The 12,527-nt window shown below is 36.8% G+C and overlaps 1 protein-coding gene across 6 annotated transcripts in view; it reads right to left on the bottom strand.

Annotated features, from left to right (window-relative positions):
• The window catches only part of EML5 (EMAP like 5), a 101,517-nt gene that overhangs the window by 25,673 nt on the left and 63,317 nt on the right, over positions 1-12,527 (bottom strand). For 5 of the 6 annotated variants that reach the window (XR_008972651.1, XM_057413360.1, XM_057413361.1 and 2 more), the window contains exons 22-27: positions 12,261-12,413; positions 11,290-11,421; positions 10,226-10,314; positions 9,280-9,456; positions 8,147-8,348; positions 6,418-6,544 (exon numbers count right to left, since the gene is read on the bottom strand). Coding sequence is in view for 5 of the 6 variants with exons in the window: in XM_057413360.1 (XP_057269343.1) it covers positions 6,418-6,544; positions 8,147-8,348; positions 9,280-9,456; positions 10,226-10,314; positions 11,290-11,421; positions 12,261-12,413 (880 nt within the window). In the remaining variant the exon portion in view is untranslated. Of the gene's footprint in view, positions 1-4,663; positions 4,865-6,417; positions 6,545-8,146; positions 8,349-9,279; positions 9,457-10,225; positions 10,315-11,289; positions 11,422-12,260; positions 12,414-12,527 lie in introns of those variants that run through there. The other variant, XM_057413364.1, reaches the window with a different exon arrangement.

Below are 12,527 nucleotides of genomic sequence, written 5' to 3' on the forward strand. Positions count from 1 at the left end.
CAGAGCAGTGGAACTAGAATGCAAATTACAAGGTTTTTTTTTAAAGGTGTGAAAGCTAAGGGTATTTTTCATTTACTATTTAATGTTTAGGCAAGTGAATAATGGCAAATACAACATGGTCATGTGCCTGCATGTATAACTGGTTGCATGCTCAAAAACTGCATGCAAAAAGATGGGAAGGAGAGCATGAATAACATTTTGGGATGAATGCACATATGGATGGGGTCAGTTTGCACAGGCAGAAGGAGAGTTCCAGCCATCTATCATACAGAAAAGAAATACCTCAATATCAGCATTTTACTTTCAACATGAAAATAGACTTAGTGTGTATATATATTAATATATATATTAATAGACTTAGTGTGTATATATATTTTCTTGTTATAAGACTGTAAAAAAAGGAATACAAGCACTTTGAAGTAGTTTGCGAAACAAAGAAAGCCTCATTTCATGGTTTGAGGCATTATTTCAGTATTTTTGACACTGCTACCCATATTGTCTTACATGCTGTTGTACTTCACTCCCTATTTTTAGTATTGATACTGAGTTTCTACAGTTATTAACAGAAAAAGGGATGGTCTTTTGTGGTTAAGATAAACTGACATCAATTCTTCAAGTTCCATGGTAACTTATGACAGTGTCAATCAACATTTAATTCTCTTTTAATAATCCAAGTGTTCTTTTGGATATGATTTTGCAGCTCTTTAGTACAAAAAAAAGTCCCTTCCTGTGAGAGTCACTATAACTACACCTCATACTTTGGGGCAGTGGGAATTGATTTTGCACTAGCCTTCAGCATAAAGTGACTTTCAAGTCAAGTGTGGGCAAGCATGAACCGATTTTAAAAGGAAAAGGTCTTTCCATTTACTCTTGGCAAGATTTTCAGAGTTACTTGTTTAACTTCTTATGTCTGATTTCCATTAGAAGATAATGAAACCTGCTACTTCTTAAACACTGCTTCTTGACAGTGACTATTCATAATTATTTTCATATATCCTATGAATAGAGTGAAAGGTGCACAGTATAGCACCCAACATGACAGATGGCTTTTCAAGGAAAATGAGAGATGAGAGTAAAATACAGACTAGATAGCAAAATAAAAGCATTACCTGGAACCTCTTTTCAGCAGCAGGTGGGAAAGAGAAAAGGATTATTTATACAAGTTTGGCTGAAAGCTAGGTGTCTGTGAATTATTAATAGAAATAATTATATTTGCTTTCTAGTTTTTTTACTTCTTTTTACAAGGGGATTATTCACAACTTCAGAGGTTATATAAATCTAGTATTCCTACAGAAAACTCCCATTCACTTCAATGGGAATTATAAACAAGTGTTGGCATTAGAATATAATTCTTAGTAATTATTCCTACCGCAAAAACAGAGAAAGCAAGCAGAAGCAGACCCAAAAAGCTGTGAAGTATATCAAGTTTTTCAAGAGTTGGCAAACACAACACCTGAATTACTCAAAGAAAGGTTGTGCATGTTTAACTTCATGGAATAAGCATGTCTGCTGATGACACCAAGTTACGTGGTTCAGCTGATACACTGGAGGGAAGGGATGCCATCCAGATGGACCTTGACACACCTGTGAGGTAGGCCAATGCCAACCTCATGAAGTTCAACAATGTGAAGTGCACGGTCGTACACCTGGTTTGGGGCAACCCCAGGCACTGCTAGCTACAGGTTGGGTCCTCATAGCAGTCTTCCAATATCTGAAGGGGACCTAACAAGGATGTTGGAGAAGGACTCTCCATCAGGAACTACAGAGATAGGACAAGGGGTAATGGGTTTACACTTAAACAGGGGGGAGATTTAGGTTAGATATAAGGAAGAAACTCTTTACTGTTAAGATGGTGAGAAACTGGAATAGGTTAACTTGAGTGCTAGCCACAAAAATGACTGATACACAAATGTCCACTGCTCCTAGGGAAACTGCTGTTGTGAAGGGGAAAACAGTTGTTTTGTTTTTTTTTTTTTTTAACTTCTGTTATTGCAAGGAAAAAGAAAGTAATTTTATGAGCCAAACCAGGAAACCAAGAACAGGACCATACTGGAGAGGTAGTATGCACATTCTAGAAACTGCGCTTACATTTTGAATTAAAGAAACACTGGCAGAAAATTATTATGCTACACTGAATGTAGAATCCCATGTTCCATACCTCACTGAGAAACTACTTGCTCACCAGACTACAGTGTTTTGCAGCCTTTTTTGCTTATTTTCTCTTTCTGACCCTAGGGATTCTTCCATTCCTTTCTGTAGAGCTTTAGCAAAAAGGAGTGACACTGTTTTGACCCAACTGGTGATGTGAAGTTTTGATGGACAAACAACCTAAGCCTCTGATTTCCTATGTCACCCTACCACTTACAAGGTAAAAGGCGAGATCAACTTAAGCTAATAACATTAGAATCAAAATAATCTTAGAGCATCAATTTTTGATACCCAGTTCAGTAATTTCTGACTCTCAATCCAGGCCATAGTGTTGGACTACTCCTGGCCTCACAGATGTGCTTTTATGAGACAGAACTAAGAAAGAGACAAGATTTCAGGTATGCTCTCATCTAATAATCTGGATACTAAAAATCATATTCCCTCTATACAGAGGGCACATCACTAATCAGTCTTAAGTAGTAACTACATTTTTGGTATTGTCTTTATTTCCATCTTCTCCCATAGAGAATGCACTCAGTAAGAAAAGAGATTCAGGTAACTTTCTGATAAGGAATCTTCTTTATACCCAAACTCAAAATTACTTAAAAAACATTCTCAGAAGCACATTCTACACTAGCATGTACTTCTACACTAGCATGTGATCCTGAGAACACAAGGATTTTAATGAAGTGTTACTACATGAAACATATCTCTTCTAATGTCTGGCAGTGGTGGCCAGAGAGAAAATTGAGAATATGTGAAAGAAACAGCTTTGCAGACACCAAGGTCAGTGAAGAAGGAAGGGAGGAGGTGCTCCAGGCACTGGAGCAGTGATTCCCGGGCAGCCTGTGGTGCAGACCATGGTGAGGCAGGCTGTGCCCTTGCAGCCCATGGAGGCCCATGAAGGAGCAGATATCCACCTGCAGCCTGGGGAGGACCTCACATGGGAGCAGCTGGATGCACCCAAAGGAGGTTGTGTGACCCTATGGGAAGTCCACGCTGGAGCAGGCTTCTGGCAGGATGTGTGGTCCCATGGAAGGGATCCATGCTGGAGCAGTACATGAAGAACTGCAGCCCATGGAAAGGACCCAAGTAAAAATTTGTGAAGAACTGTCTCTCATGGGAGGGCTCCTAAGCTGGAGCAGGGGAAGAGTGTGAGGAGTCTTCCCCTTTAGTAGGAAGGAGTGAGAGAAGCAAAGAAGTCTCACTCCCCATCTTCCTGTGCCACTGGGTGGGGAGCAGGCTGAGAAATTGGGAGTAAAGATAAGCCCAGGAAGAAGGGAGGGGTGGGGGGAAGGTGTTTGAAAATTTAGTTTTTATTTCTTATTATCCTACATGGATTTTATTGGCAATTAAATAATTTTTTTCCCAAGTTAAGCCTCTTTTGCCTGTGACTGAGTGATCTCCCTGTCCTAATCTTGACCTACAAGCCGTTTGTTAACATTTTCTTTCCCATGTTGGGCTGACGAGGAGAGTGACAGATTGGCTTTAGTGGGCAGTTGGTGTCCAGCCAGGGTCAACTCATCACAGCAGTATACCCAAAAAACCCTGTGAATGAACCAATGCAGAAGGAAAGTCTGTGTTATACACGTTCTGTATAACTTGCAAAGAAACTGACTTTACAGATACACATTTTTTAAAAAGCCCAAAACCAGAATTAATTTGAGATGGTGGTGTGAATGCTCCATCCCTGGCGGTGTTTAAGGCCATGCTGGACAGAGCCTTGGGTGGCATGGTTTAGCACAAGGTGTCCCTGCCCATGGCAGGGGGGTTGGAACTGGATGATCTTAAGGTCCTTTCCAACCCTAACTATTCTATGATTCTATGACTTAAAATTTAGATCAAGACTGTGGCTTTCTTCATTATGTCAAGTTGTCTGCAGAAGGATACACAGAGAATAACACAATTCTATCATCTATCACCATAAGGATGTGATTTCATTGTGGAAACAGGGTCCAGGTAGGTATAGGGAGTTCTCCTTTCTTAGTCTGTGTAGGTCCAAGTGTACTGGCAGCTTAGTCTACAAGTCTGAAGGGTGCCCTACAGCCTATGGATTTGTTCTACTACAAACATAGGAGTATTACTTATGAAACTTATTACCTACTGCTGGCACCCAAGCTAGTTACTCTGCATATCGTTTGGATGATACTTGGACCCAGCAGATCAGATGCTTTAGTACACATGCAATGGTACGTCAAATGCCGCAGCCAAGAAAATAACACTCCTCTTGTCCCTGAAGCTTTATTAGCTCCAACACAGCGGTGCAGACATGGTGATACTGCTTATACAGCCACTTCAGGCATCTCCACAATGTGCTCCCTGCACATCTTATTCCATGCTGGACCTCTAGACCAACACTGTGATACAGTCTTATGGAAGTCCACAAGAATTATGCTTCTAGTTAGACTTTATAAGCTACTTAAGTGAAGCTGTTCCTTAGCCACTCCAAAGTCATGAGGAAAAGAGGAGGAGACTTGATTAACTTCCCCCAAAATACTCTATTTAGCACCCTTCTCACAGCCACTCAGACCAAGAACTGGGCTTATTCATTGTCCCTTATCCCTTTTCCACCCATTAACAAGTTACTATTTACTTGCAAAGAGTTAAAACCTTCATTTCTATTTCAAAGTATCACTACTTTTCCAAGCAGCTTAAGTTATTAAAGTGTGTTTGATCCTGGACTTTGTGTAAATGAACTTACCTGACTACCCCCTGCCTTCATATGAAGCAAAAGGGAAATAAAAATAAAATAAAATTAGTATCTATGAAAGCAGACTTATTAAAACCTTTCCTAAGCTTACACAGTATTAACATCAGCAGAACAGAAGTTAAAATGCACGCAGCAACCATATTCTGGTTCCAACTTTCACAAAAAACTTTTATTTCAAATTTTAGGGCCCAAACTTTTAAACAACGCAGGCAATGAAATCCTTTCATGAACTTTTATGTGTTCTGAATCAGAACCTAGTTACCTTACAACAGAACTTTCCTTAATATTTTTTATGTGAAACTTAAAAACACAACTCATCTTCCAGAAACAGCTACTGAAAGAAATACCACAGGCTTATAATTTCACTTAAAAATCACAAATCATACCTTTCATTAACAACAGCAAATATAAACTCAAAATATTGAGGGCATGTGCAGTATTTATTTTTGATTTCCACATCAAATAAATTATTTAATAAACAGAAAGACAGTTTCTAATTTTAAATGCAAAACAGGGAGCTACAGCTTCATACACAGGCATCCATTATCTCCTTCAGCATCAAAACTAAAAAAAAAAGATGAGCTCAAAACACCTACGTAAGTCATGTTGCATTTCTCAAAGGCATCACGGACTGTTAACTTCACTGTGGAAAGAGGCATGTACATTGTAACAGAACCCCTCCCATTCTTGCAGGAAGTTTCCAACCCACTATTTCTCTACACTGTTACACCTAACTATACTGTGCAGTTTTCCACACTACCCTCTTTTTAATACTAATCTTCCTCAATTGCCACAGTATCATGTTAGGAATCCCTTTCCTTTTCCTTCACATACACTACCTACATTTATTTTGCTGACATCTTTCAAGGTCCTGTTCTCAGCTGCACATTCTACAACTGGTTATATTCTAGTGGTTATAAATAATTTCCCTTTCTCTACTCGTTGATTTTATTCTACTCTGCTCCCCACCCCCTTCTCTTCTAAAGCATACAATAGCAAACCAAGCAATGCAACTAACACTGCAAAGCAGTCAACTTCATTTTCCAAGACTCATTAATAGTAAAGGCAGAACCACCATGGAAAGAATTTTTCAAAGAAAGGTAGAAGTTACCTAGAGACAGAAACAATGCAAGGAGCAGTTGAAGCTAAATTAGTCAAATCAGTTTGTTGCCAAAATAAGAAAACTGAGAGCTGTTTTTCAATAAAAGTTGTACACATTCATGCCTATAATGCCATTCCCTAGATATCACTTGTATTAAGTGTCAAAAAAAAAGTATTGTCAAATATCAGCAAATAACTCAATTATCTCAAGAAACTCCCCAACCATAATAATGTCTATACATCATTTGTAGTCTTTGGTGCTCTCTGAAAAAGATACAGCCTAGTCCTTTGGCAAGGCTCTTCCTAAGTTTGGTGGAGTTATTTTCCACCAAAGAAGCATTTCAATTCTTTTTATACACAACCTTTTAAGTTGTATATATATTCCAATATAATTATATTTTACTGTTAATCATCTTTTCAGATTGCTTTCTTGGCTACAATTGTAATTTAGCAATTACCTTTCATCTAAGGTTGGCTCCTTTTGTTGCAGGTGAGGCTTAATTCCAAACATTGGTCTAATGTTTGTTGATAAGGCTTTGATGGTGTAATTAATTTCATTTTCCCTTGTCACATCACTGTCATAACCTAACAAAATCAGAGTTAAAAGTACCAAAACAAGACACCAAGAAAAAAAATAATCATAATTTGTTAATTTGTGCAGGTTTCAACAATGTACTGTAATACAGGAACAATTATACCCTGTATTATTAGTAAATACACAACAGAAAGAAAGTAGCTGGGAATAATGAACATTGTTAATGAGACATTGTAAGAAAAAAATTCTCTACAATATTTTTGTGGAAAAAATTATTAACAAAGATTAAAGGGATACTCAAAGATACCCAGTTTCTGCTTGGTTGCCCTTAACTCAGGGTGACTAACAAAGGACCTCACTACATGACACCTGCTGTTAAGTTCTGGAGGACTCAGCACCACATTGTTCTCAATTTCAGGATTCATCATTAGGATAGAATCTATAGGTCTGCACAGGTTTCCTACACAATGCTTAAGGAGGGACAGTCAGGCACATCCAGATGATGTTTACTAAATATGGCAAAAAAGCTAACAGGTAAAATAGTAACAGGATTGTGATCATCCTTTTGGCATGTTTCCCCCCCACAAACTCTGAGATTACTAATACCAATTTAAGAATAGCTCTCAACTCTAACTGCAATTACTAGGACCTGATGAAGAGAATTTTTTGTGAAAAATATGTCAATGATGTCTCTTCTTGTAAAGATTCACTTCTCTTTCTTTTATAGTATTTTTGAATACACAGCCTAAGAGGGCTCTGTGTAAGGCACTAGAGCCTAGGAGAGGTTATTGGGCAAAGATGCGCTAACAGGTCACAGGCAGAAGCTGGACAAAAACTCTGAAGATTGCAATTTTTGATTCAGAAAGCTAAAGCTGACCAAGTCCCCCCTGTGGGAAATTAAATTACCTTGCAGATGTACTCTTCAGGATTTTTAAGCAGGAAGTGCATAAATTTTTCTCCAATGAAAGTTTAATATGCCTCTAATATTCAAAGTGTCTCTTAAGTCATCTAACAGGTTTTAGTGAAAACTGAAGTTAATTTATTATGCAGAATTATATAAAGAGTAGCAGTGACAGCTGAATAATGCTTGAAGACTGAGGAATTGACAAGGAGGAAAAACAGCACTTGGGAGCCAAGAGAACAAATTTGGAGGTTCATGAACCCTTGGAATTATAACATGAAAAAAACCCCACAAACATTAAGTACGGCAAAACCAATAAAAGTTAATTCTACAAAATGTAATTACCACTTTATAACTACTGATATGATCTTGGAATAAATTTTTCCATGTTACGGAAACAGATGCTACAACATCAAGATAACTACAATCTTGCATTATACAGATTTCAACATAATTCCATTAGAACTAGTGCCCAAATCTAAACTGTAATTCTATAAAGATTTTTTTTTTAAGTGACCTGTAATCGGCACTTAATGTTTTTCCTTTTAAAAGATGTCAAAAGTCTTTTTATACACTATGAATCAAAGCAGTAAGTCACTTTATTATCATTTTCTTCACAACAGTTTATCAGTCCTTTGCTCAAAAGGAAATTTTACTTAACCTTTGAAGCATCTTCTCTACTTAAGATCGAAACAATCTCAAGTCTTCCTGAGACAGCATGATCCAGCTACCTTTATAAATTATTACTGACCTCCATCTTCTTCAGAATCTAGATCAGATTCTTCACTGTCACACTGCCTGCTATCCCGATGTCCTTCTATCTCATAAGTCCACAGCATTAAAGAGGTGTCTGCTCCTCCAACAGTGACCAACAAACTGTCATCATAGGTCCAGCGGACATTCGTTACATGGGTACTGTGAGCAACATATCTCTTAAATTTTCCAAACTTTCCCTAAGAAGGGAGAAGAAAAGGCACAGATCAAATTTAACCAGTCTACTAGATAAAATGGAAATGAATTGCCAGTGCACAAGCAGCATGTTCTTAATCTCTTTACAGTTAATGCATCAGCTGTTTTGCATTTGTATGTATTAGATGACTTGCCAAGTTCCTCTCCTATAGCAATCTCATGAAACAATAACCATATTTCCATACCAAGCATGCAAGAATGTTTGTAAACAAATTCCAGCAATAAACACTGCATAATTTTTCCTAAGAGAGAAAAGAGTCTAACAGATTAAGACTAAAATGTACATAGAATATTTTGAGTCAACACATGTGCATTGTTACCATCCCTAGCATGGCAAAATATTAAAAATTGAAAACATTTGCTGATAAATATACAGGAAAACTAGAAAGGTCCAAAAAGAGCAATAAAAATATAATGTGCTTCTGGAATTGATTTTCTACGATACATGATTAAATAACATTAAAGCTCTTCATCTTAGAGAAAGTTGGCTGAGTTTGGACAGAATGAAAGCCTATAAAATTATGAGTGAAACGAAGGTGAGGAAAAAAGTGTTGTGTTCAAAACAAGGGTCTAAGGGGCTAAAAAAGATGCTGATAAAACCACACCGAGAATACTAATGCCTAAGATATTATTAAATACTGCCTGTCCTATTCTCATTCTTACAGGTTTTCCTATGCATTTATCACTGTCAGTGATAGCACACTACATGAAATGGCTCTTTAGTCTGATTTGGAATGGTTATTATTAACTCAAAGGTTAATGCATTGCAAATTGCAGAGTAACATTGAATACCACCTTTGATCATAAGGACAAAATTATAAAAGCATTATTTTGTTCTGAGTGAGGAGTTTTTATAGTTTTGAAAAGACATTTTTATTAACCAAACTTCTGCATGAACAGCTGAAAATTACTTACTTTAGCAGGGTATCGAAAAAGTTTCACAAATCCAAAATCATCTCCTGTGGCTAACACTTTACTGTCACTAGTGAGGCATGAAGCAGTTACGTCTGTGACTTCACCTATTATGGGCCAGATTCCTTCACAGCAAGAGCCCAAAACACTTGTCCATGATGCCCAGCCAATCTTTTCTACCTACAAAAACAACCCATTTAAGACAGAGCATGCTTTTACCCAAGCAGTTTTCTTTCATATCCATTTTCAAGAAAAATGGATTTCTTGCACTGAAAGATACATCACATCTAAAAGATAATATTTAAACATAGCAACCATTTATTTCCTGTCTATTCGGGATTTCATTTGAAATACTTAATTTCACCTCTTTTAACTTCCAAACCTCCTAAAAGTATTTAAAAAATGTTGCTCTTACCTGCCCTTCAGCTACATGAAGAAAAAAAAAAATAAAAAAATTTACCTTTTTCAACCCTGCCTTTCAATCTCACAGAAAAAATTACTGGAAAGTTACCCATTTTCACTGTCTGCCCTACAACAATCCTCTATGTGTGAAAAAGCAAATTAATATTATTGCCAGAATATACTACCCTTGCCTATGTATATCAGGCTGTAATAAATATGACTGTATTGCATTGTATGTAAAGATAGACATGAGGTCTTCTGGGGCAATGTTTGGGCTAACTCATCTGCAATAGATTTTTAAAGGTGTTTAGGTACCAAAAGAGGCATACAGAAGTCCAATGAGATTTTTATGAGAGTTTAAGTCAACCAAATGTCCAAAAATATAAAATTAAAAAAAAAAAAAAAAAAAGGACAGCAAATGCCAAACCAGAAGCTTTTTTCAACAGACCAGTTACATTTGTTACACATCCTTCCCTCTTACGTGGCAAGACAGTTGTACCATAACTCTAATTTGCAAGCAAGTTAAGGTGGCGGTCTATTTCCTCACCTCCAAACTCGGAATTGTCTGTTTTTTCCCACGAGGAGCTTCAAAAAACAACTGCTCTTTAGCACCAGTGTTGACTTGCAAGAGCTTCCCTATAAAACATATTATGTATTGTATATTAACATTAAATAGAAAATTCCATTAAAACAAACAAAAACATTATTTTGAAATTGTTGCTAATAACATTAAACAAATTATTTGTTTCCATTGGAAAAAGTTGCATATGTAAACAGAGGACCTGGAAGTATGCGCTTCTGAAGATCTGCATCCTTTGACCCTTTAAATTCACCGTCCTTCCTCCTCTCCTTGAAAACTCTCATAATGCATCACTTTTCTCTCCTGTTCATGGTTGTCCTATCAGATGGTATGTAAAATGTACTGGGTCTAATTCAGAGCTTGTTTGTGTCAACTGGCTGGCCAGTATGCATGAGCTTTTGGGGCTGCATGCAAGCTGCCTGGCCAATGGCTGAAGCTGACTTCTGCTTGCTTTTATAGTAATACTTTTCTGAGGGAAATTCTCATTAATGTTTCTGTCCTCTTCCTGTTTTCAAAATTCTCAGAGGCAGCTAACTTCTAACACTCTTTCAAATTCAATTGGACTGTTTCAAAAGTGATTATGTAGAGGAATAACAGCAGAACTAACGGATTGCACAATTGCACTGCCTTGGTTTTGTATGGAAACAGAACTAAAGTTAGTGTTTAAATTAATCATGTATTAAGACCCAGTCTTTCTGCTGTTTTTGACAAGGATGCACATTCCTGAGCTACAGATGCAACTGCATTACGCAGCGCATTATTCTAGAAGTCAGACAATAAACACAGAAGATGTGAAAAAAAAAAACAAACCCTCAAACAAACCAATCTGCAGAGGCAGTTTTTCCTTGAAATACATCTTTTAATTATATAAATAGTAGTAAGATTCGTATTTTTAATGTTTATTCAGATGCTGTAAGCATGTTCATAAACAAATCTGTCAGTGATAGCATAAATTCATACTGCAGATGTACCGTATTTAATCTGTAATGTAATGAATCTCCCAGCAGATTTTCAGAATGAATGTTACTCACCTCTTATGTCCCAGTCCATATGTGTGATATAGCTGGAGGCTCCCTTGCATATTCCTACTCGTTTACTGCTCATTACATTGTAAATATCTACAAAGTTATCACAGGATGCCACAGCCAAGTACTTTCCAGCCCCTAGAACACATCAGTACAAACACAAGACATTTTCAAAAACTGCAGTGCTCTGTATATTAAACACAAGTACATTCTGGAATTGAGCTATATACAACTCAGATTTCTTTGAAATGAGCTTGCTCATTTATACATAGTCCTTGACAGACAGACAGATTATCACATAATCAAAATCAGTATGAAATATACAACCATTACATAATTACATCTTCAAACAGTAACAATCTTTGATGAAATTTTAAACATTTATCACACTCAGAAAGTAGTAAAGCTTAGGTACCAGAAAGTAATGTTGCATGAGAAACAGTATCGGTAATTTGCATCACATTTCTTCTACAGAAAACTACTTTCACTAAAGCAGTATTATTAGTTTGTTTAGGCCATATATCCAAGTTCCTAAATAAGAGCTGTAGTGTTTACCTAACCTCAGTGAGACTGCTAAGCACTGCAGGACGAGAAAGAAGAAAAAAGATGCCACCAGAACTTTCTGACACAACAGTTTCAAGCATTCTAATTAGCTAAGAGTAACCGCAGTGAAGAGCCAAATTTATGCAGCTCAAAGTGGAACCCTAGTTACCTAAGGAAGCTGCTGGATATTCATGTTTTAAAATTGAGTGTTGTATTCAGGAGGTTACTATGAACAAGCTTATTCCAATAATCTCATCCTTAAATGAGGGACACAGTCCTTGAAACCCAGTATTTTTCAAAATGTTACTATTAACCTTGTTGGCTTGTTTGTTACATGTAAAAAAGTAATACAAATCTCTACTTTTTTTTTTTTTTAAAGTTACAAAGCATGCTTAAGCTACCTTGATATAAAAATCTTCTTTTAAATCACTTACCAGGAGAAAAACGGATCTCTGAAATAACATCTTTCCTGTGCTGGAAAGAGACTAGATCCTCCAGGGTATCTGCATTAACTATCAAAAAACTTCCATCATTGAGACCAACAGCTAATGCTTTTCCATCAGGAGAAAAGCAGCAACATCTGCCTCCTATGAGAAATACAGAAATGGCATTCAGGTACATTTACAGTGCATGATTTCTCTTTTAGAATTATTTTTCCAATAGCAAAGGAAAGCTATTTTTACAGTATATAAAACTTTTTA

Source organism: Pezoporus wallicus, unplaced genomic scaffold (genome assembly GCF_028554395.1).
Source record: "Pezoporus wallicus isolate ANWC-B61680 ecotype Strahan unplaced genomic scaffold, APGP_CSIRO_Pwel_v1 contig_3017, whole genome shotgun sequence".
In the NCBI taxonomy this organism is placed as follows: Eukaryota; Metazoa; Chordata; class Aves; order Psittaciformes; family Psittacidae; genus Pezoporus; species Pezoporus wallicus.